This window comes from Macaca nemestrina, chromosome 19, assembly GCF_043159975.1.
Source record: "Macaca nemestrina isolate mMacNem1 chromosome 19, mMacNem.hap1, whole genome shotgun sequence".
NCBI classification, from domain to species: Eukaryota; Metazoa; Chordata; class Mammalia; order Primates; family Cercopithecidae; genus Macaca; species Macaca nemestrina.
The window spans coordinates 45,905,444-45,930,285 of NC_092143.1; the positions used below are offsets into that span (position 1 = coordinate 45,905,444).

Here is a 24,842-nt window from a genome sequence, read left to right on the forward strand (position 1 = left end):
GTTCAAGCGATTCTTCTGCCTCAGCCTACTGAGTAGCTGGGATTACAGGCATGCACCACCATGCCCAGCTAATTTTTGTATTTTTAATAGAGAAGAGGTTTTGCCATGTTGATCAGGCTGGTCTCAAACTCCTAACCTCAAGTCATCTGCCCGCCTCGGCCTCTCAAAGTGCTGGGATTACAGGCATGAGCTACCATGCTCAACCATTACCATCATTATTAATCTTGATGTCCAAATTGTCTCGATTTGGACAGTGGGAAGCTCCTTTAAACTGGATCATATTTCCCTTTGATATATCCTCATTATTCTTTGAGCACTTCCATGTTAACTGGAACAAAATGTTACAGGCTTAATAGGTAATTTCCCTGCCCCAGTTCTGGAATCTGCCGCTTCTCCAAAGAGTCCTGGTTCCATTAAGCAGAGAATAATATTTAGAAACTAAGATTTGTGCGCCGGGCGCGGTGGCTCACGCCTGTAATCCCAGCACTTTGGGAGGCCGAGGCGGGCGGATCACAAGGTCAGGAGATCGAGACCACGGTGAAACCCCGTCTCTACTAAAAATACAAAAAATTAGCCGGGCGCGGTTGTGGGCGCCTGTAGTCCCAGCTACTCGGGAGGCTGAGGCAGGAGAATGGCGTGAACCCGGGAGGCGGAGCTTGCAGTGAGCCGAGATTGCGCCACTGCACTCCAGCCTGGGCGACAGAGCGAGACTCCGTCTCAAAAAAAAAAAAAAAAAAAAAAAAAAAAAAAAAGAAACTAAGATTTGTGGCTGGGCACGGTGGCTCAAGCCCGTAATCCCAGCACTTTGGGAGGCCGAGACAGGCGGATCACGAGGTCAGGAGATGGAGACCATCCTGGCTAACACGGTGAAACCCCATCTCTACTAAAAAATACAAAAAAAAAAACCCCAAAAAACTAGCCGGGCGAGGTGGTGGGTGCCTGTAGTCCCAGCTACTCGGGAGGCTGAGGCAGGAGAATGGGGTAAACCCGGGAGGTGGAGCTTGCAGTGAGCTGAGATTCAGCCACTGCACTCCAGCCTGGGTGACAGAGCAAGACTCCATCTCAAAAAAAAAAAAAAAAAAAGAAACTAAGATTTGTGCTCTAGGGAAGCTCATTGCAATTTGTATGTTTCCAGGATTTCCCAACAGACAGAGCTAGGAAATACATTTATGTATGATGACACCTCCAATTCCATTTCAACATCATAGGGTTTACTCTAGCCTTCCTTCACTTGTAGTTTCCATTCCCTTCTAGTGGTGTGCTGGCAGATGTTTAACAACTGGTTCTCCAGTGGATAAAAAGCCTGATAGGCAATGTTTGCCAGCATTCATGGTATAAAAGCTCCCTTCCATGGCCAGTTTCAAGCTAGCAACATGACATTACTGAATGGAGAATTAGAAAGAGATGTGTACAATTGATCCTTACTAAGTAAGCTAGCTCCAGCATGCCACTGTTCCTTTTTCTATGAGAAACCTGGCTCCCGTTATCCACAATAAGCAGAATTGCTAACCATACCGTTGTGAAAACAAGCTAGAGTTTCATATTTGTACTTTTTTTTTTTTTAAAGCTTTGGCTAGGAGTACGTAGTCAAAATATTGTGTCAAAAATCACTTACGTTGGCTTGGTGTGGTGGCCGATCATTTAAATTTAAAAAGAAATCCCAGAATTTTGATTTTAATTGGAATTGTTTTAACTTTCTAGATTTATTTGGGTAGAACTGACTCTTTCCGATATTGGATTTTCCCATCTTCATCTAGGACGTATTTCTAGGCTGTATTGAGGTCTTTCTCTGTGTTCTTTGGCAATGTTTGGTAGTATTGCTTCAAAAAGACTTATTTCTAGGCTGCTCTGCCTATGGAGTAGCCATTCTTTTATTCCTTTACTTTTCTAATAAACTTGTTTTCACTTAAAAAAAAGACTTATTTCTAGGCATTTTAAAGATTTTGTTGGCATTTTGAATAGGATCTTTGTATTTTAAATTACCCTTTTTTTTTTTTTTTTTTTGAGACGGAGTCTGGCTCTGTTGCCCAAGCTGGAGTGCAGTGGTGCGATCTCGGCTCACTGCAAGCTCCGCCTCCCGGGTTCACACCATTCTCCTGCCTCAGCCTCCTGAGTAGCTGGGACTACAGGCACCTGCCACCACGCCCAGCTAATTTTTTGTATTTTTAGTAGCGACAGGGTTTCACCGTGTTAGCCAGGATGGTCTCGATCTCCTGACCTTGTGATCCACTCATCTTGGCCTCCCTTAAATTACATTTTAAAAGGTTATTGTTGACATATAAGAAGGCTGTTGCTTTTTTGTATATTTATATTTTGTTCCCAGTTTTTCACTTTAATCTCTGGTTTTCTAAGTAGATACTTGTATTAACAATTTTTGATATTTTTATCTCTGTCTGTAGTGAGAAGTTGGGAAAGGCATTGCCCAGGAAGTGGAGGGCATTTAGAGGCCCTCAGAGCTGTGCTTATCCTTTTTTTCTGTAACTTTTTACTGGGGAAGCTTTGAAGACTGCTGGGGACAGCGCCTTTGCTGTTCTGGTTTTCATGCCCATGTTAGGCGCCTGTTGCGGGGTGGAGTCCTCGGACCAACTGCAACCTTGGCACAAATGTCAGAACCAGCTGCTCTGCTTCCTCCTGGAGTGGGGCAGGTCACTGGCTGGGTTCCCAGTGACCTCCAAACACCCTGCTCTGAGGCAGCTCCAATTTCAGCCCCTGCTGATGGAGAGCGTGGGGCTTCAGTTCTAGGATTGTGTTGGAAAAGTTTGTGTACTTCCTTCTCTGTCTTGTCTGGGTTGGAATACTGTCTTCCGACCTCTGTCTATCTAGTCCCATCTGCTTTTTCTGGTACAGAAGTTCTTACAAATCTCCAGTTTCCTCATTGGGCCCCTCCCTGTTTTCTGTTGTTGCTGTGGATCATGTGTTATTTCAGTGTGGTTTGGGAACAGATGTGCGATAAACAAAAAACTTCAATTTGCCATTAAGGGATGGAGGTAGGGAGAAAGACTTCAGATTATAAACACAGTGTAAGTATATTGTAGAAAGTTTAGAAAATGTAGAAAAGTGCTAAGAAGAAAATTACTTTCAGTGTTTGGGTTGTACATATTCTTCTTTTTTTTTTTTCTAATGTGTTCTTGGGTTACACATTTTCTGAGGTTCTACTTTCACTTAACTTATTTTGAATCGAGTGAAGTTGCCTTTTTAAATGACCTGCTGACTTGAGGTTAGGCACATTTAGACACGTGAAAATGTCAAGTGTGGATCTAGCCTAGATGACGCCGAGGATTTTTGAGGGTTGTAGGAGGCGAGGTGGGCAGATTGTGGGTTTGTGGAATAACACTGAAGCAGGAACTGGGGTGGAATTTCATGCTTGTCTGCACTGTCCACTACCATTATTTAAGAAGGCTGAGGGACACAACCATTATAGTGACTTTGACCTTAGGCTTGGGAGAACATGGCTGAACATACTGACGTGCTAACAGTCATCTTCATATCCTTTGCTAAGGTATATCTGACATGTCTCCAACTCCTTCCCAGATGACAATACACACATTTTTGAATATCTAACAGACTATGTTTATTTCACCATTGTTTGCTTTCAATGAAAAAATTCACAGCGTCCAAACACATCCTTTTTTGCTAATGTGCCTGGTCTTGAAAAATCCAGATTTATCTTCTTCATTCTTTTAATTCTTGAAGCAGTTGACAAACTCAAAGCATGTGACCTCCTTTAATCCTTCCAATATTCCCCATTTTACAGTCTAGTAAATTAGCAGTGAGAGAGATTGAGTCTTTAGCTCAAAGTCACATAGTGTGTGAATGGTAGAATTGCTACGCAAACCGAAGTGTAGCGTGAAAGCCTGGGTGTGTTGCATCTAGAATTGCAAGGAAATGGACTAATGGACAAAGAGTTAGATATGGTCCTTGTTCCTCAAATAAGGGAAGCTATGTAGTTGAGTGGTTTAAAAATTCAGACTATAGTCTGTTTCAAAATATAGATTTTAACCCTCAATGGGCTATGCTTTATAGGAAGATATTTAATAATGATACCTATGTCATAGCATTGTGGTAAGGATTCAACAAGATATTCCATGCAAAATACTTGATATGCTATTTGGCACACAGCAAGTACTCAATGTATATTAGACATATTTTTGTTTTTTATTTTAAGGCAGAGTCTCACTCTGTCATCCAGGCTGGAGTGCAGTGGCATGATCTTGGCTCACCACAACCTCCACCTCCCGAGTTTAAGCGATTCTCCTGCCTCAGCCTCCTGAGTATGTGGGACTACAGGTGCGCGCCACCATGCCTGGCTAATTTTTGTATTTATAGTAAAGACAAGGTTTCACTATGTTGGCCAGGCTGGTCTCGAACTCCTGACCTCATGATCTGCCCACCTTGGCCTCCCAAAGTGCTGAGATTATAGGCATGAGCCACGGTGCCTGGCCCTAGACATAATTATTAATATTAATTAATGATAATCCATATATGCAGAATTTGATCCATTTGGTTTTACCTCATAGAGTGGTAAGTAAACAGGAAAGAAAGATCAAGGTTGACAGCATAGGGAGGTAAAATGAACTTTGTGGTCTTTATCCCAAGTCTACTGTTTTATAGCTCTTAATAAATAACTGAGAGATTTAGATAATATTGTTAGTTAAGAATTAAAATTTTTCATAGTGGCTGGAAGCAGTGATAAGGAAAGCGAATAAGGAAAGCTTCCTAGTGCTTTGTTTCCTCCACCTGTAAAACATAGAAAGAGCTCCTGTCTCACTGTGCTTGTGGAACATGTGGTTCTTTAATGCAAAGTGCAGCGCACTTATGCACCCTATGCCCAGGCACCAAATAAACTACAGCCTTTGTATGAGATGCAAAGTAACTGGCCTCCTCCCTGTTCTAGTGGGGCTCTCTGGGCTTCCAAAAGCCATCATTGCCAACTTGCATGTTTTACTCAAGATTGGAGGTTTTTTAAAAAATGAAATGCAAACCACGGAGGGTCTTCTCTGGCCTCTTCTTTGTATTTCTGACAGTCATTCTGTCACCTCCCCATTCTGTAGTCTTCTTTATTTTCACAGGCTTGCATCCTGCTTTCTTTTTCTTATAAGCTCCTCTCGGCAGGAACCATGATGGTTCTTTTAGTCTTTTATATTTTGAATGGCCACAGTTGTCAAACTGCATTCCAAGTCACTTGGAAGGTGTATAGAAAGGTAGAGACTGTCGTGCCCCGCCCCAGGTTCAGAATTAGCAGGGCTGGGGTGGGACTGAGGCGTCTGCATGTTTAACAGGCTGCCTGAGTGATTCTAGCCTGCTAATCCCTGGAGCCCATGTCTATAGAGGTTGTATAGCAGACATCGTAAGAGGAGCGGGCTGGGGAAGCAGCACAGAACTAGATGTGCGGATGCTCAGCAGCAAGACCTGTAACCCTGACGGTGGCTTTGGAGACTGCAGGTGCTGTTTGCTTCCCCTCTACTCCTTACCCTTCTGCCCAGAGGCCATGGGAGGATAGAAGAGGTGAAAAGGGGCATAGAAATAAGTTATCAGAGGCCCTGCAGCATGGAATGAGTAGAGGCTTTTCCCCCCAGCAAGTTTATGCAGTTATTCCAGAGCCTGCGTATTCCAGAGCCTTTGTTGAAAAGACTACCATTTTCCCATTGAATAGCTTTGGCAACTTTGTTGAAAGTCAGTTGACCATATATAAAGGAAATACACAGGTTAAACTTTTTTTAAAAAAAAACTGTTTCTGCATTCTATTCTGTTCCATTGGTCTCTTTGTCTGTCCTCTGAAAGGTACATACTGTTTCGATTACCATAGCTTCAAAAAAAGTTGGTTTTCGGTTGTTGTTGAGGCAGGCTCTTGCTCTGTCGTCCACGTTGGAGTGCAGTGGTGCAAAGCTCACTGCAGACTCAACCTCCTGGGCTCAAGTGAGTCTCCTCCTTCAGCCTCCTGAGGAGCTGGGACTACAGGTGGGGGTGTGCACCACCACACCCGGGTCAAGAAAAGTTTCAAAGTCAGGTGGTATCAGTCCTCCAACTTTGTTCTTCTTAAAAATTGTTTTCTTCTTTTGCCTATTCTAGGTCCTTGGTAATTCTTTATCAATTTTAGTCTTGACTTGCAAATTTCTACAGAGAAGACTTTCGGGATTTTGTTGGGATTGTGTTGGATCTATAGATCAATTTGGGGAAATTGGTATTTTAACAATATTCACTCCTTCAATCCACAAACATGGTATACATCTACCTTTATTTAGGTCTTCTTCCATTTCTTTTAGCTGTACCTTTTGTAATTTTCAGTGAAGAAATCTTGTAAAACTTCTTGTGTTATCCCTGTATACTTTATCTTTATTATGCCATTATAAATAAATGTTTACATTTTTTTCTTTCCTTTTTTGCCACTGGTATATAGAAACACAAGAGATTTTTGTGTATTGACCTTGTGTCCTGCAACCTTGTTAAACTTACTAGGTTTAGTAACTGTTTTGTAAACTTCTTAGAATTTTCTGTCCATAGTCATGTTGTCTACAAATAAGGAAGTTTTACTTTTTCCTTTCCAATATGTATGTTCTTTATTTCTTTTACTTGCCTAGCACTGGCTAGGACATTCAGTGTGTTGAATAGAAGTAGTGAGAGCAGACATCCTTCCTAATCTTAGGAAGAAAGTATTCCGTCTTTCACCTTAAGTAGGCTGTTAGCTATAGGCTTTTTGTAGATACTATTTGTCAGATTGAGGACATTCCATTCTCTTAATGATTTGTTGATTTTCTATTGTGAGGTGGTATTGAAGTTTTTCAAATCCTTTTTCTGCATCTTGTAAAATGATTATATGACTTTTCTTATATTTTTCTGTTAATATAGTGAGTTATATTAATTGACGTTCAAAAGTTAAACTATGCCAGGCATGGTGGCTCATGCCTGTAATCCCAGAACTTTGGGAGGCCGAGGTAGGTGGATCACTTGAGGTCAGGAGTTTGAGACCAGCCTGGCCAATGTGGTGAAACCTTGTCTCTACTAAAAAAAAATACAAAAATTAGCTGGGTGTGGTGGCACGTGCCTGTAACCCCAGCTACTTGGGAAGCTGAGGATGGAGAATGGCTTGAACCCAGGAGGGAGAAGTTGTAGTGAGCGAGATCGTGCCACTGCATTCCAGCCTGGGCGACAGACGGAGACTCTGTCTCAAAAAAAAAAAAAAAAAAAGTTTAACTTGTGTTATTGAGCTACCACTTGATCATAATGTGTTATACTTTTTGGCAAAGGTTTTTACATCTCTGTTTATGAGAGATATTTTTCTGTAATATTCTCTATTATTTTAAAAAATAATGCGCTTGTCTTTTTTTTGGTAACGGGGTTTTGCAAGTCTCATAAAACAAGTTGAGAAGTATTTTTCTATTTGCTGAAAGAGTTTGAATGTAATTAGTGTTACTTTTTTCCTTAAATGTTTGATAGAATTCAACAGTGAATTCATCTGGGTCTAATGTTTTCTTTGTGGGAAAGTGTCAAATTACGTATTCGATTTCCTTAAACATATAGGGCTTTTCAGATATCTGTTTCTTTTCTTTTCTTTTTTTTTTTGGAGATGGAGTCTCTGTCTGTCGCCCAGGCTGGAGTGCAGTGGCACAATCTTGGCTCACCGCAACCTTTGCCTCCCGGGTTCAAGAGATTTTCCTGCCTCAGCCTCCTGAGTAGCTGGGACTAGAGGCATGCGCCACCACGCCCAGCTAATTTTTGTATTTTAGCAGAGATGGGGTTTCACCATATTGACCTGGCTGGTCTTGAATTCCTGGCCTCAAGTGATCCGCCTGCCTTGGCCTCCTAAAGTACTGAGATTATAGGCATAAGCCACTGTGCCTGGCCAGTGCTAGCAGTTTTAAAAGGCTCAATTTAAATTTTATTTATTCTCTTCTCTGATGACCCTATCCTGTCCTTTCCTGTCTACTGCATCCATTCTATATTTTCTTTGTATAGTCTTATATACTAGTCTCTAATTTTCCTTGTGCACACATGTTTATTTTATGTACATGTCTTTTACTAACTCTCTAAATGAATGGTAGGGACTGATTGCAGGAACTCTATCTTATGCTGGCTTTGTAAACTTTTTAGTACTTCATATTAGTTGATATGTAATTAACAGACATTTCTCAAACAGTATTAATATGGAAACTACTGTGGATGATAGTTTCGGCATAATCCAGATGCCCTTTAAGGAGTTAAATGATTTTTTAAAAAGATGTTAACTCATGATACCAAATAGTATATGCTAGAGGATGTCTTGCCCTTTTTCTTGGCCCTTCTATGCTTATTTTTGTCAATCAACTTACCACCTGTGTTCTCTGAGTAACATAGTCAGGAGTTTCCAGACCAAGTCCTCCACCACTTTAACTTGGCCTTCAGCACTCTTTCTTTTCTCCTGGGGATTTCCTTTCTTGGCTGCCTCTGTAGTCCAGCCACTCCTCTGAAGCAGCAATTCTGGTTTTTTTAAAGGCTGGCAGCTGGGAGGTCTGTGGTTTTGGTTTGTGTTTCCAGGAAACTCTGGCCTAGTTCCACCTGCGCAATCCCACTCAAAGAGTTTCCACATCCTTAATTAAGAAAAAGGGGCCAGGTTTGGTGGCTCATGCCTGTAATTCCAGCACTTTGGGAGGCCGAGGCAGGAGGATCGCTTGAGCTCAGAAGTTCAAGATCAGCCTGGGTAACATAGTGAGACCTCACCTCTACTAAAAAAAAAAAAAAAAAAATTAGCCAAATATGGTAGTGTGCCTGTAGTCCCAGCTACTTGGGAGGCTAAGGTGGAAGGATTGCTTGAGCCTGGGAGATCGAGGCTGCAGTGAGTCATGTTCATGCCAGTGCACTCCAGCCTGGGTGACAGAGTGAGACCCGGTCTCAAAATGAAAAGAAAAGAAAAGAAAAGAGGAAGCTCAGTGTCTTTCTCTGGGAAGAGCAAAGACTCCTGTCTACAAACCAGTTTTGACACTGACCATTTGGTACCCATTCATTCATCACTCAGGAATCTGTTTTCATTGTTCTCTTCTAATGCATCTGGCACAATAGGCCTTTTCATTCTCCAGAATTTTACTGTAGGCCTTTGATGTGAATAATATTAAGATAGAGTTTTTGGGAGGGGGTGCAGGGGTAGTTCAAAACTTGAAAGAAGCTGCAAGCACTTGCAGTAGAGTTGGGACAGAAAGGTATTCACAGGCATGATAGCAAACAACAAATTCAGATGCTGGGGACTCTGAGAACCTAGAGAAGGGAGTAATGGGGCTACTCAGAGAAGTCTTTGGGAAAACCTGGGAATTGAGGGGCTATATCCGAATTCAGGAGACGATAATGTTAGCATCATCTTAGAGCTGCTGCTGAGTGCTGTATTTCGGGGGCAGTTAGATGCCTTCCTGGCTAAGACAGAGGGGCATGTGTGGAGCAGGCCAGTGGACAAATGAGGCTTTGGTGGAAGCTGTTTTTTGGGCTTTCTAAGGTCTAAATTTGTGCTCAAACAGCAGTTACAAAGCATAGAATCAAACATTTCTAACTTAGATTCATAATCTATAAAAGTTTTGATGATTTTATACATCCATTTAAAAAGTGCAAGGCAAAATGGCTTGTCAGGGTGCCAAATTGAAATCAGCCCCAGGCCTGGGTCCCACTGGGTCTTTCTGGGACTGCTGTCTGCTCAACGAGGCCATCATAAGTGGCAGCAAATGGAAGAGAGAAATTCTGCTTCTCTAGTGTCCAGGGCTGGGTAGGGAGGTATCTTTAGAAACCCCTTATCCTTAGTTCTAGGTCCTTGAGGAATCGCCACACTGCCTTCCACAATGGTTGAACTAGTTTACAGTCCCACCAACGGTGTAAAAGTGTTCCTATTTCTCCACATCCTCTCCAGCACCTATTGTTTCCTGACTTTTTAATGATCGCCATTCTAACTGGTGTGAGGTGGTATCTCATTGTGGTTTTGATTTGCATTTCTCTGATGGCCAGTGATGATGAGCATTTTTTCATGTGTCTGTTGGCTGCATAAATGTCTTCTTTTGAGAAGTGTCTGTGGGTATATACCCAAAGGATTATAAATCATGCTGCTATAAAGACACATGCACACGTATGTTTATTGCAGCACTATTCACAATAGTAAAGACTTGGAACCAACCCAAATGTTTATCAATGATAAATTGGATTAAGAAAATGTGGCACATATACACCATGGAATACTATGCAGCCATAAAAAAGGATGAGTTCATGACCTTTGTAGGAACATGGATGAAGCTGGAAACCATCATTCTGAGCAAACTATCGCAAGGAAAGAAAACCAAACACCACATGTTCTCACTTATAGGTGGGAATTGAACAATGAGAACACTTGGACACAGGGTGGGGAACATCACACACCAGGGCCTGTCATGGGGTGGGGTGAGCGGGGAGGGATAGCATTAGGAGATATACCTAATGTAAATGATGAGTTAATGGTGCAGTACACCAACATGGCACATGTATACATATGTAACAAACCTGCAAGTTGTGCACATGTACCCTAGAACTTAAAGTGTGTGTGTGTATCTATATATATATATATATATATATACCCTTATCCCATACGGAACCACACTTCCTTCTGCAAACTAGGGCTGGGAAGGGTTGGTTTGCCTTGGCTGGGATGGGGTGGATGAGTTCAAAACTCCCCAGGGCACATTCAGAGGCCAGCTAACCAACCTCTTAGGGTCTATGGTCTGAATCAGACAACCCATTGTATGCATTTGGGGGTGGAAACTAGGGAACCAGCCTCCTTAGGGAACACTTTGGAGTGTTATTTAATGTACTGATTTGTTGGTTTGGGGACTCGGCTTGATTTTTAAAATGTGCTGCATCTGAGGCTGCTGGTTGGGGGACTTAGCCTGGTCCCTCCAACCTTGGAGAGCACAGTAGAATAAAATATAAATAAGTTGCTAATTTAAAAATTTGGCCAGGCATGGTGGCTCATGCTTAGCACTTTGGGAGGCCAAGATGGGCAGATTGCTTGAGGTCAAGAGTTTGAGACTGGTCTGGGCAACATGGTGAGACCCTTGACTTTACTAAAACTACAAAAAATAGCTGGATATGGTGGCACATCCTGTAGTCCCCGCTATTCAGGAGGCTGAGGCAGGAGGATTACTTGAGCCCAGGAAGCGAGGGTTGCAGTGAGCCAAGATCGTGCCACTGCACTCCAGCCTGGGCAACAGAGTGAGACTCTGTATTTAAAACAAAAACAAAAACAAAACAAAACAAAACAAAACAAAAAAATACATATATATATATTTATACACACATATATAGTCCTTCTCCCCTAATTGGGGCCAATGACCACGGAGAGCATGCTTCATGCTTCCCAGTGGACAGACAGCCCTATTCTCCCACTCCTGAGTCCTGGTTCCTGGCTCCTGGCTTAGAGCTGCTTGTCTTTTGCAGAGATACCCTTGACCCTCAATAGTGCTAACTGGTGGTAGGAAGAGCTATCAGGGTGAAGTTCAGTGGCAAGTTTAAGGACAGAGAAAAATTGTATAGCACCAGGTTACATGGTCCTGTAGCGTAGGTCAGTTTCCATCCGGCAGTATAAGGAAGCACATGACAGAAGGCTGGCCTGGGTGCCCAGCTCCTTCTCCCTCTCCTTGCCTGACTTTGGGCTTGAGTAGAGGATCCACAGAGGGACCTCAGCCTAGCCAGCTCCCTCATCCATGTGCCTGTGATTCGTCTGTCACTTCCTGTTTTGTAGCCCTTCAGTCTCATCAGTTAAAAAACTGTTTCACACAACATGTGTTCTTACTTCTTGCATTGTTCTTCTCGGCTTGGAGGTGGCTTGGAGGTAAAGCGTTACTGAACTAAACTTGAATCTGCTCACTGGGCACAGCAAAGCCGAACACTGACACAAAGGTTTGCAGTTACAGGAAGAAAGGCATTTATTGCAGGGCACCAAGCAAGGAAAAGGGGCATGATGGCTTATAAGCAAGGGTTTTTAAAGGCAGGAGTGAGGGGGTTTCCAAAGTAAGTTAGGGGCTGAGGAATTTCTGGAACTTCTTTATCCGTTTCCTGGTTCCAGTCTGTCGAAGGTCAACATGACTGTGATCAGCATTTGTCATCGGGTGAGAGTCCTGGTTTCTGAAAAACAACTCAAGGATGTATGTAAAGATGTTATCTTTGTTTCTATAGGGAACCAAATATCTTGTGATCCTGACTTACTTGGGTGGCTTGTTTGGTGGATTATTCATTCACTTCCCTAATTTCTGGTTGCAGGGCTAGCTAGATACCTGGAATTTTCCTTGAAGGAACTGAAACATGTTCCTTCATCTCCAGGGTGAGGGTGGAGAAGTCTGACAGGCTCCTAAGGGGGTCCCTGCACCATCTCAAAGTGAGTCAGCAACATTCTATGGCCAGCTTCTCACCTCTTTTGCCCCATCTTCTCTCCGGCCTCGGGGCTGCCTTCCATTCCTGGTCTGATGCTATGTTGTCTTTCCCCCAGAGCGCAGACATCCTCAGCACCGTCGGCTACGACAGCATTATCCAGCATCTGAACAACGGCCGCAAGAACTGCAAAGAGTTTGAAGAGTTTCTAAAAGAAAGGTACGATGCCCTGTCCTCTCTGAAGAGGGTGGGCCAAGATGTCTCCACACCGACAAGGAACAATTTCCTATTTTTCATTTGCGTTGAATGGTTCTGAAGACCCTCTGCTCTAGGTTATGGGATGATACCCGAGAAGTACATGATACTTCTGTCCTCAAGTTCTTAGAAACAAGTTTGACACATAAGATTTATGCTGAAACTGTGAACGAATTATAATAAGAAACAAAACATACTTAGTACTGTGTTACAAATAACACTGAAAGACCCCATGATGTAGCTTTTAGACTGTTGAGGAGGAGACCGCTGAAGATTGGCAAAGTAGGAAAGGAGAGGAAAGGAAAAAGGAAGGAGAGAGGGAGGGAGGGAGGTAAAGAAAGGAGGAAATAAAATAGAGGACGGGGTGGCTTCACGGAGGAGTAGGTCCTTGTGGTGGCCCTCAGAGGGTGAGGTGGATTTGACAGGTGAAGAAGTACCTGAATATCTGGGAGAACAGCACGCTCGAGGTGGGAATCAGATGGCCCACGTGGTTAGAGGGAGGCAGAGCGCAGCTCAGAGACCAGCAGGATGAGGAGATGTGGGAAAGCGGTGAAGCCGATCACGACGCTCCTGGGGGTGGCAGGGCATGGTGGTCCATGGGGAACTGCCATGGTTTAGAGGATTTTCTTATCTTCTTCTTTTTAAAAATGGATAAGATAAAAAAAAACCCACAAAACTTAGTTTTGTGGAAACTTACTCATCTAGAATATTCCATTTTACAGAGGTTCTGGATGAAAGAATATGTTAAGAGGATTTGGGGCCAAAGATCAGGATCCTTGCCAAGATTCAAATCAATGAACAAGTTCTACTTGTAAGGCAGTAAGTGAAAGGCTCAGAACCCAGAGATACAGACATCAAAGTGTTTTTGGTCAACTCTCTCACTTTCTACTCAAGAGAAAATTTGGTAAACGATCAAACTTACTCACACTGGTTGCCCAGCCCTTGGGTGCTGAGGCCTGTCTCCTTGAGCCATCCCAAAGGTCTGGAGGACCTGGAGGCCTGAGGAGGGGTGAACCAAGAGAGGCTCGGCTACTGTCAGCGCTGTGGAGCTGGCCGCTGCTCCTCCCCCTTTAAGGGAGCAGTTCCCTTCTTTTCTACCCAAGATGGTTGACAGTGTTGACACCCAGTTAAAAAGTGTGTCTTTCTTTTTACAAACACTGGTGGTGGGCTTCCTCCTTCCTTCAACAGTGCTAGGACAGAGTTTCATGAGCATGAAGGATCTAGAGATTGCAGAGGACTCTGCTTTTTTCTGTTCCTCCTCCATTTATGACTTCTATAAATGTCCTCCTGGGAATGAAATGGCCTTGGAATACATCTGCAGAGAAAGGAGGTATCTGTTGGCTCAGGACCCCAGGCACTGACTGCCTGGCAAGACCATCCAAGGGTCCCCTGATACAGTGGGGTTTATCTAAATCAGTGGCTTCCATACTTTTTTGAACGTGACCCTCAAAAAAATATATTTTACACAGCCACCCAGTACACACATGCATAAACAAAACAATGAAACAGGACTACCCTGTCAATTTATCCAATTGTATTTCATTTTAAAATGCTAGTCTTCCAGCTATTCCGGAGGCTGAGGTCGGGGGATCACTTAGCCCAGGAGTTCAAGGTTGCAGTGAGCTCTGATTGCATCACTGCACTCTAGCCTGGGTGACAGAGTGAGATCCTGTCTTTCAAAAAAAAATTGCTGGTCATAATCCATTGAATTGATTTATGGCTCACAAATGGGTCGTGACCCACAGTTGAAAAACACTAGTCCAAATAGGACGCCAAAGCTAAGTTCTCACTTTTAAAAATGATTCACAAAAATACGTAAGAGTAGGAAATATATGGAGAATAAAAATTATTATTTATATTGTATTTCTAGTATATGTTCTCTCTCCCACCATGGGTTTTATAGCAAAAGGAAGTCAGTCTTGTGCTTTCCAATTTTGGGGAAGAATCTGCAGGCATTAGATCAGTGTGTCAGATAGGCATGCCCTGGGCGTGGAGATGCAGCCCCTGAGTGTGTGGCCTGCTTGGCTTTGGGCCTCTGTTCCTGTGGCACGCTTGCAGGAAGGAAGCTGCCGTCATTGAGCCTGTGTGTTTGTTCCTCCACTGTGTCCTGTTCAAGGGTAATTCATGTGCAGAAGGACAGTCCTCCAGGCGTAGGGGTCCAGCTTTCCTCTTGTTCAGGTGGGTGCAGGATGCTTGTGGGAACTGAGACTCAGTTGGCTGCATTTGTGCCATAATCTAATATGACTGAAACATCCTCCTTGAGTCTTAAACATTATATGACTGAGCTGTCATAAATTACATGTAGAGGCTGGGCGTGGTAGCTCACACCTGTAATCCCAGCACTTTGGGAGGCCGAGGCAGGTGGATCACCTGAGGTTGAGAGTTTGAGACCAGCCTGACCAACATGGGGAAACCCCATCTCTACTAAAAATACAAAATTAGCTAGGCGTGCTGGCGCATGCCTGTAATCCCAGCTACTTGGGAGGCTGAGGCAGGAGAATTACTTGAACCCAGGAGGTGGAGGTTGCAGTGAGCTGAGATCTCGCCATTGCACTCCAGCCTGGGTAACAGGAGTGAAACTCCGTCTCAAAACAAAAACAGAAAACAAACAAACAAAAATTACATGTAGAACCCTGGGATATTTGTGGTTCTTAGAGACAAGAGGCAAACACACACCAATACAAGGGCAAAGATAACAGACTGTTATATGTAATAATTGTTTTTGAACAACCACGTCTTGTCCAATGTCATACGTTATTTATTATTTTGAGTTCATCAAATTTAATACACATACATTTATAACACTTTTATATGGTACATGACTAAACATGCCTTATATCTAATGGGGTACTTTTAAGACTTTCCAAAAGTGTCAAAGTCCTACCATGGGCCTCTCGAATTTCTGGCAGTTTAGTGGCAAGGGGAAGGGGGAGATACTATACTTCCTGGTGAGCTCCCACGCCCTTCTCTTCCCTGGATGGAACCCAGCACTGCACCCCTCCGTGCCACATTTTACCTCCATTACGGGAACTAGGAAATACCCTTTTCGTTGGTTGTACCCAGACAGATTGCAGTAAATTCATCTGCACTCCGTGGGGTTGGACAGAACAATCACCCCAGTGCAAGGAACCGCTCATGTGCTGCTCTGGAGGGACAGGGAGGCTGCCTTTCTTGCCACCCACAGGGCAGATTCTTGCATCCAGGGTAGACATATAAAAATAAAGTTAGCTCACAGGGTAGATACAGGTGATTAAATGAGATTATATAATAACTGCTGTTTATTGAAGGCTTGCTAGATGCATAGGGCAGATTCCAAAGCCCAACTTTCCTAGGTTTGAAACCATATTACCCCTTATTAGCTGTCTGACCTTAGGCAAATGCCATAATCTCTCTGAACCTCAGTTTCTTCAATTGTAACATAAGGATGAGAACAGTTAACATACAGGGTTATTGTAACAACTGTTACAATAATTGTTAATAATTAATAATTATTAACAATTGTTACAATAATTATTTATAACTACTACATTGTTATAATAATTGTTAATAACTACTACAATTAATTGTTACAATTAATATTGTAGCATATTAACAATTAATATTATAATAATATTAAATCAAAATTGATATTAATTAAATTAATATATAATTAAATAATACTATAAGTAACAAAACACAGTAACAAACACTCCATCAGTGAATTGTAAATTTATCTGGTTTACCCTCCTCTCAGCTGGAAAAGCACAACAATAACAGAGGTGATGCTGGCAACCACAGCCAACATCTGAATAGTTACGTAATATAACCATAACATTGAGGCTTACACATCCCTTTGGTACTTATATTGGCTGCATAAGGTTTCTTGGAACAGAAGTGTAGCTTTGTAGATGAGGTTTAAGTAATTTACCAGGGGAATCTAGAAAGTGACAGAACCCAGAATGGTCCGGAGGGGCGGTGAGGACGGGGGTCTCATACAACCCCTGTGTTTATGATTCATCAACACCGGCAAAAGGGCTGGTGGCGATCTGAGGAGATGGGCTAGTTCCCAGCACAGACACACTCTCCTTCTCTTTTCTGTTTATACAATCTCACTCATTATACCCATTCTGTCTATTTCAGCCAGATGGGTTTATTGGTGAGCATGCTTTGGATGTCTCTGCCTGTACCTCTTTACTTCAGTATTTCCCCACCTGGAAAGTCCTCCTTTTTCCTTGATGCCTAAGTAAATTCTCCCCATCCTTCCAAGTCCAGGTCAAATTTTCCTCTTCTTTCATTTCTCTCCCCCCCACTTTTTGTTTTTTTTTTTAAAGACAGAGTCTTGCTCTGTCATCCAAGCTAGGGTACAGTGGTACAATCTCGGCTCACTTCAACCTCCGCCTCTCGGGTTCAGACAATTCTTGCACCTCAGCCTCCCGAGTAGCTGGGATTACAGGTGTGCACCGCCACACTCAGCTAATTTTTGTATTTTTAGTAGAGATGGGGTTTCTCCCTATTGGCCAGGCTGGTCTTGAACTTTTGGTCTCAAGTGATCTGGTCTGCCTCAGCCTCCCGAAGTGCTGGGATTATAGGCGTGAGCAACCCGACCTTATTTCTCTTTAAAGGACCTTATTTCTCTTTAAAGGAAACATTCTACATAGGACTTTAGTCTGAATTCTTTCAGCCGGTTAACAATTAAAATGAAGCCATCCTGTCACTGATAGCCCAAGCCCATGGACTCTCCCACCCTCAGATGCCCAGATGTGGCGAAATATTATATAATGAGCTCCTGATATGAGCAGAAAATGAGAACTATAAAAATAAGGTTAATCATACCTTAGAGGGTAGCTAGGGATGATTAAATGAGATTACATTAATAGCTTCTGTTTATTGAAAGCTTACTCTATGGAAGCTACAATGTGTTTTGTATATATTATTTAATTCTCATAAAAACTCTGTATGGTAAGTTTTCTCATCCTTATGTTATAATTGAAGAAATTGAGGTTCAGAGAGGCTACGGAACTTGCCTTAGGTCAGACAGCTAATTAGCTGTAGATATGGTTTCAAACCTAGAAAATTTGGGCCCTGGAATCTGCTATTAACCAGTACACTGTGCCCAGTAGAGTAGCTGGTACACAATACATAGTGAGTAAATGGTACCCACTGATCTTAGGCAAGTTCCATAACCTTTACTAATATTGTTATATTAAGTGTAGAAGCCAAGTAGGGAATATATCATTAGCTTCCTTTTACAGACAAGAACACTGAAGTTTAGTGGATTTAAATGACTTGCCCAAGATTACAATATCAGTAAGTAGTAAAGCTGGGATTCCTATTGACTTCATGTCTGGTGGTTTTTCCACTTTACTTAATGGTCTCTTGAGAAAGTTGGGTGTATTCTCTGAAGGAGAACAGGAACTTGGCAGCCAAGTCAGTTCTCTTAATTGTGTGCTGTGATAGGATCCTTAATGGTCTCTTGAGTAGGGAGGAGGGAAACGTGCTTGTGGAACGCCTTTATGTCCAGAATTCTTTACCATTTGTAGATTAGCAGCTATACCTATGCTCTTGGGGATCCACAGCCCCGGTGCCTGGGGACTCTGTACTCTTCCCCATAAGCTCCTGTACGTCCCATGGTCAACCTGCCCTGGCTACAGCTCTGTTTCCGGGACCCTCACTGCGGTCGGCTACGTCTCAGGACAGCCTTAAGAAGGACAGATTGCCAGGATGGGAATGACAGATTCCTTCATGCATTAGCTGGTAAAGTTGTGAAGCCATTATGTACTATATTAGTTTTTTAGGGCTGTTGGGACAAATTGCCTCTAACTGAATGGCTTTAAATAACAGAATTTATTCTCTCACAAGTCCATAGGCCAGTAGTCCCAAATCAAGATGTTGGCAGAATCTTGCTGTCTTGAAGGCTTTATTGGAGAAGGTGTCCCATTCCTTTCTCTTGGTTTTTGGTGTCATCAGTAATCCTTGGCATATCCTGGCTTGCACCTGCATAACTCCCATCTCTTCCTCTATCATCCTGTGGTGTTCTTCCCCTGTGTCTTCACAGTGTCTTTTTTTTTTTTTTTTTGAGATGGAGTCTCACTGTGTCCCCCAGGCTAGAGTTCAGTGGCATGATCTCAGCTGACTGCAACCTCTGCTTCCCAGGTTCAAGCGATTCTCCTGCCTTCGCCTCCTGAGTAGCTGCGACTACAGATGTGCGAAACTACACTCTGCTAATTTTTGTATTTAGTAGAGACGGGGTTTCACCATGTTGGCCAGGCTGTTCTTGAACTCCTGACCTCAGGTGATCCACCTGCCTTGGCTTCCCAAAGTGCTGGGATTATAGGTGTGAGCCACCACGCCCAGCCCACATTGTCTTCTTGTGAGGACACTAGTCATACTGGATTAAGAGGCCACCCTACTCCAGTATGACCTTATCTCAATGATTACATCTGCAAGGACCCTATTTCCAAATAAGGTCATACTCTAAGATGCTGGGGGTTGAGACTGCAACCTATTTTGTGGGAGGAACACCTGTGCCCAAAAGAATGTACTGGAAGCTGAGAGCAACATGGGAAATAGAGTATTGGGATGGGAGTTTAGACACCTGGGCGGCCTTCTAATCCTGGTTTCCTCACTGCCTTCGCCTCCTGAGTAGCTGCGACTACAGATGTGCGAAACTACACTCTGCTAATTTTTGTATTTAGTAGAGACGGGGTTTCACCATGTTGGCCAGGCTGTTCTTGAACTCCTGACCTCAGGTGATCCACCTGCCTTGGCTTCCCAAAGTGCTGGGATTATAGGTGTGAGCCACCACACCTATAGGATATTATTCAAGGCCCTAGACTTTTCTAGATTCCAGTTTCCTTAGCCGTAAAATTTGGATTGTATGAGATGTTCTATGAGAGCCCCTTGGATCTAATTCTTCCCAAGGAACTTATTCAGTTGAGGTGCTGTGAATGGCATATACAGTAAAATTGAGAAAAATATTTAAGTGTCAGGTTTTATGGCAAAAGGATTTCATCTTATCTGTTCACTCTGATTTTGGGGCAACCTGGAGCACTAGACTGAGAATCATCCTGAGGCTGCTTTCAGACCTGAGGGAAAAGACGATATCTGATGATGTTTGTCGTGGGTTGTTTTTCCTTTCTTTCCTTCCTGTTTTCTTTTTCTTTTTCTTTTTTTTTTTTTTTTTTTTTTTTGAGACGGAGTTTCACTCTTATTGCCTAAGCTAGAGTGCAATGGCATGATCTCAGCTCACTGCAACCTCTGCCTCCTGGGTTCAAGCGATTCTCCTGCTTCAGCCTCCTGAGTAGCTAGGATTACAGGTGCACACCACCACACCCAGCTAATTTTTTTGTATTTTTAGAAGAAACGGGGTTTCACCATGTTAGCCAGGGTAGTCTCGAACTCCTGACCTCAGGTGATCTGCCCGCCTCAGCCTCCCAAAGTGCTGGGATTACAGGTGTGAGGCACGGCACCCAGCCTGTCATGGGTTGCTGAAGGGAAAATGGCACATGGATTATTCCCGGTCTGGGAATTTGGAGAGAAGCGAGGTCAAAGGGAGTTGGGGTTTTTAAGGAGAGCTTTGTGAAGTGTAGCCAGCTAAGTGCTCAGAGGTATGGTATTGTCTCTTCTGTTTCCTGTACTATTTTGTACATTTTCATCTGGCCCTTGTTACGTGATAGTAAACTAAAATATTGGTTTACATCTCTCTCTTCTGCTAGATTATGAGCTCCACTAGGCAGGTCTCATATTTCAGCCATCTCTGTGTTCTTAGCACCTGGTATGATGCCTGACACATTGTGGATGTTCAATAAATGACAAATTGATGATCAGATGAGACAGAAAAAAATCGGATAGGTGGTAGGAGGGTGATCTAGATAAAGGCCTACTTATTCAAGCATGATTTCTGTGATGTTCTAGTAATTCCTTCATTGCCTGCCTGGACCCATTGCTTCCCATTTACTAGGGAAATACCCTCTCAACCTCAGTGGTTGTTCCCTGGTTTTATGAGGCTGAGATTCTAGTTTCACTTCTATTAAAGCGCCTTCTTTTCTCCAAAAAGCACACCATGGTGCTTGCTGGAACTCATTACTTCCCAGGTTCTAGGAGAACATCTTGTTTCATGGGGAACAAGATGTTGCCTATGGTATGTTTAGATTCATGATGCCTTCCTCTTACAAGAAGGAGACTGAGTGAGTGGTTTCTCGTCCTGGAAACAACAAAAGATTCTAAAGAAATCTTAATGGATATGATTCTGAGGATAAAAGGATAAAATGCCTGTATATTATATATTTTTAAAAATGAAAATGGCCTGAATGTCTTTTTACCGGTAAAAATATTAAATGTCATTGTAGCATGTTAATAAATTTTTATATAGATATAGTGAACAGAGATTCAGAAAGTTAGAAATGGTTACTAGGGAGTTAAGATGCATCTTTTTCTGTAACTAGAGTCAGCTTCAGGTGTACTTTACATTGTCAGGAGCTGAAAAAACTTTAGAAGTAAAGTCGAAGAATGGAGTCCTGAGAAGAAACAGGGTTATTGCTGAAACTGTAGTACTGAGTACTGTCTAAGACCAGAAGGAGAAATCACTTGCATAGTCTCAGACAAGTAGATAGGGCTGCCCGCAGTACCAGGAGCAAGATGAAGCCAAATCCCAAAACAGCCATGCAAATGCACCTCCACCAAAGAAGGAGGGAAGGAAGGAAGAAAGATATCAAGGCAAAAGCAACCAAAGAACCAGAGCCCATAACTCAAGAACAGACAAAGCCAATCCAACATCTGGATAACTGACCCAAGTAGAAAATTTACCCAAAGGAGTAGTGGAAGTATTCCAAGATATAATACAGGAAAAATGTCATGAAAGGAAGGACTAAATAGAACTGAAGGGCACACTATGAACCAGGAAACTCTGATACACAGTAATCAATACTGATTATGATTACATAAGGATCAATGTTAACACACATCCTGGCTAAGTTATTGAACTAAATAAAGAATTCTTCAAGTATGCAGGAAGGAAAAAACAAGTTGTCTATACAGAAATAATCAGGGGAAATTTGGGACGGCCCCAGGCTTCTGTACAATGACAGAAGCCAGTGGAACAAGTTCAGCCAAGTTCTGAGGGAACACTTAAGAGCAGTCATTACACCAGTGAGGTTGTCAGTCCAATATAAAGGCCACAGGTAAATAGTCTCAAATATGAAAGACCTCAGGGAATACTGACCCCTTTCCTACCTTGAGCTATTTTGACAAAAGATTATGTAGTGATAAAATTTAGTCAAGCAAGAAATGAATCCAAATTAAAATCTTTGAGATGAATAATTATGATAACAGGACAATTATTGAGCTTCAAATTCATTTCAATAAATAGTTCAGACTAAACAACTGGTGGAAATATGATTGGAGAACAGAATATGTTATACACAAATGAAACAAAATGTAAACAATATTGAGGAGGTGGAAGTACAACAGTGCTTATTATCTAACACTTCCAGCATGCTGTCAAACATCTACAATGGTCAAAAATAGAAATCAATTGTTAAAATGTTTGAATATCTCCATCCTCTTACTTTTTTTTTTTCAAACAAAAGCTGCCACATGTTTATTAAGACATTACTGGCTCTTAAGCATAGCTGGCTTTATAAACCATTTTCCACATATTATCACACATTTGGGAAATTTTCTGAGATGATATATCAAGACAGGCTTCTCTTGTGACTCAACTGGACTTCAAATAGTCTGTTTAGAAGTCTGAGTAATGATGCAACCTATACATCAGGGCCTTGCCCTTTTCTTTCTTTCTTTCTTTTTCTTTTTTTTTTTTTTTGAGTCGGAGTCTTGCTCTTGTCGCCGAGGCTGGAGTACAATGGCGCGATCTCAGCTCACCATACCCTCCGCCTCCTGGGTTCAGGTGATTCTCCTGCCTCAGCCTCCCAAGTAGCTGGGATTACAGGCACCTGCCACCACACCCGGCTAATTTTGTATTTTTAGTAGAGACGGAGTTTCTCCATGTTGGTCAGGCTGGTCTTGAACTCAGGTGATCCACCCGCCTTGGTCTCCCAAAGTGCTGGGATTACAGATGTGAGCCACCACGCCCGGCCGGCCTTGCCCTTTTCATTCCCCAAGGCAAAGTATCCACCTCTGAGAGAAAATTCCATGGTATAAACATGAGAAATATTCTTCTTTTTAATGATTGGGAAGTTTGAAATACTGTACAGGAAGGAAGATGAACCAATCTGACTGCTTCTTTCATTTTTTCTGAAGCAACTGCCAATATTTCTGTAGTAGGATTGAATGTCAGAGAAGTAACACCTGTAACCAAGTTCATTATAGCTTTTTTGGCTTTGGGTTTGTTTCTCGGAGACAAGAATCTTGACTGTTTATATTTACTACTCCACAATTAGAACCACAAGCAACATACTATCCATTCCTAGATGTGGCAATACTTCATCTATATAAACTGCCTTAATCAACAAATCTGTTAAGGCACTTCCTTGAGTTCACATCCCAAACATAAACTTCTCCATCCTCCGAAGAGGCATATACTTTCTTACTATCTGAAGAGAACGTGGATGCTGCAACCCTTCCATTAATTTTCATGCTTCCAATCAGTTCTTTGGTCTTCATTGATAGCAAATGCAAATACCTGGCAGTGCCATTTATGAGCAAGAAGGACCCATCTGGGGAGACTTCAGAGCTCCTCACCATCTTCTTTCAAACCTCTCACTGGATGCACAGGAATTAATTTTCCAGCTAGCATGTCATAGACATAAAAAACCTTGCTGTGGGTACTCATGGCTAAAACTTCTTCCCCATTAGCACTAAGACAAGCCTTAAGGATTTGAAACCTTTCCAAATAGGTGCTTTGGATTTTAGGATTTGTTCTTCCATCAACCTGAAATAGTGATACAGGTTATCTAATCCAGCGACAATCACAATCTGTGCACACGGATGGAACTGCACAGATGAGATCTGAGCAGCAGTAGGACGTTCAGATGAGGAACGCTGGCAGTTCCTCATCTTCAGGATTCCTCTTGGCAGAGAAGTTATTGTGGATATGAAATTCCCAGTCCTTTGCAACAAAGCGTCTTCATGCTCTTCACTTTCATCATCTGAAGATGTTTTCCGCCTATTAGTCTCTGCCCAGGCAGGTACTCCTCCCACGGCATGCTGGAATTCTTAAAGTCTCTTCTCAAGGTTGTCTTTCTAAAGTTTACTTTCACTAGCATTTTTCATCATTATCTTTCCGAAACCGATTGTTCATCATGTCAACCATTTCCTCATCTTCATCTTCTTCATCCACCCAAACTGGCTTCTTTTGAGGTGCAAAATTATCTTTTGCTTCATTCTCTGCTTCTGAGTCACCCGAGTCTTAATATCCTTGAACCCGCGGGCCCCGCAGAGGCCGCAGCCGCCCGATCTCGTCGTCTTCGATGTCGCCAGAGACCAGCGCCTCCAGGCACCGCTCGACGCCCAGTTTGCCCTCCTCCAGCGTGAGGCGGTGCCGCTGGCGGAGCCGGAGCCATCTCTCCTCTTCCGCCGCGGTTACCGCTGGGATGAAGGGGCAGCCTTTTCGGGCGGTGCGCCCGGCCCCGCTCCGGCTTTCCAGTCCGCCCTCGCTCTGGGCTAACGCTTCGGCTTCGCTTTGGTTCTCCCGTCCAGTTTCATTTGGCTCCTCAGTTCCCGCGGCATCGTTAGGTTTGAGGAGAGACCCAAGTGCTCACGTGGAACCTCGCTGCGCCTGGCCGCCTCTTTTCTTTTTAAGGCAGTGTCTCGCTCTGTCGCCCAGGCTGGAGTGCAATGGCACGATCTTGGCTCACTGCAACCTCCGCCTCCCGGGTTCAAGCGATTCTCCTGCCTCAGCCTCCCAAGTAGCTGGGATTACAGGCATGGGCCACCATGCCTGGCTAATGTTTTGTATTTTTGGTAGAGGCGGGGTTTCACCATGTTGGCCAGGCTGGTCTCGAACTCCTGATCTCAGGTGATCCACCCGCCTTGGCCTCCCAAAGTATTGGGATTACAGGTGTGAGCCATTGCACCCGGTCATATGGTCTTATTCTTTAAAAATTATTTGTTGCATACATCTGTTCATCCTTCCTATTTGTATACCTGCAGAAAGAAATCCCTGTTACAATCATCATCAAATATTATTACTAATTAGTTTTAGTAATAGAATGATCTCAATTATGTAAATATGAAAGTTACATATATGTGTATATGTGAGATACGGGCATGTAAATGCAGAGAAAAGGGACTAGAAAGCTAAC

At 42.9% G+C, this 24,842-nt stretch overlaps 1 protein-coding gene and 1 pseudogene across 1 annotated transcript in view; one reads left to right on the forward strand and one right to left on the reverse strand.

Annotated features, from left to right (window-relative positions):
• The window catches only part of LOC105499584 (proline-serine-threonine phosphatase interacting protein 2), a 96,787-nt gene that overhangs the window by 28,064 nt on the left and 43,881 nt on the right, over nucleotides 1-24,842 (forward strand). The window contains exon 2 of the mRNA XM_011772225.3: nucleotides 12,464-12,564. Within this exon, the coding sequence (XP_011770527.1) occupies nucleotides 12,464-12,564 (101 nt within the window). The remainder of the gene's footprint in view (nucleotides 1-12,463; nucleotides 12,565-24,842) is intronic.
• Nucleotides 12,679-24,267, reverse strand: LOC105499580 (U3 small nucleolar RNA-associated protein 18 homolog pseudogene; annotated as a pseudogene).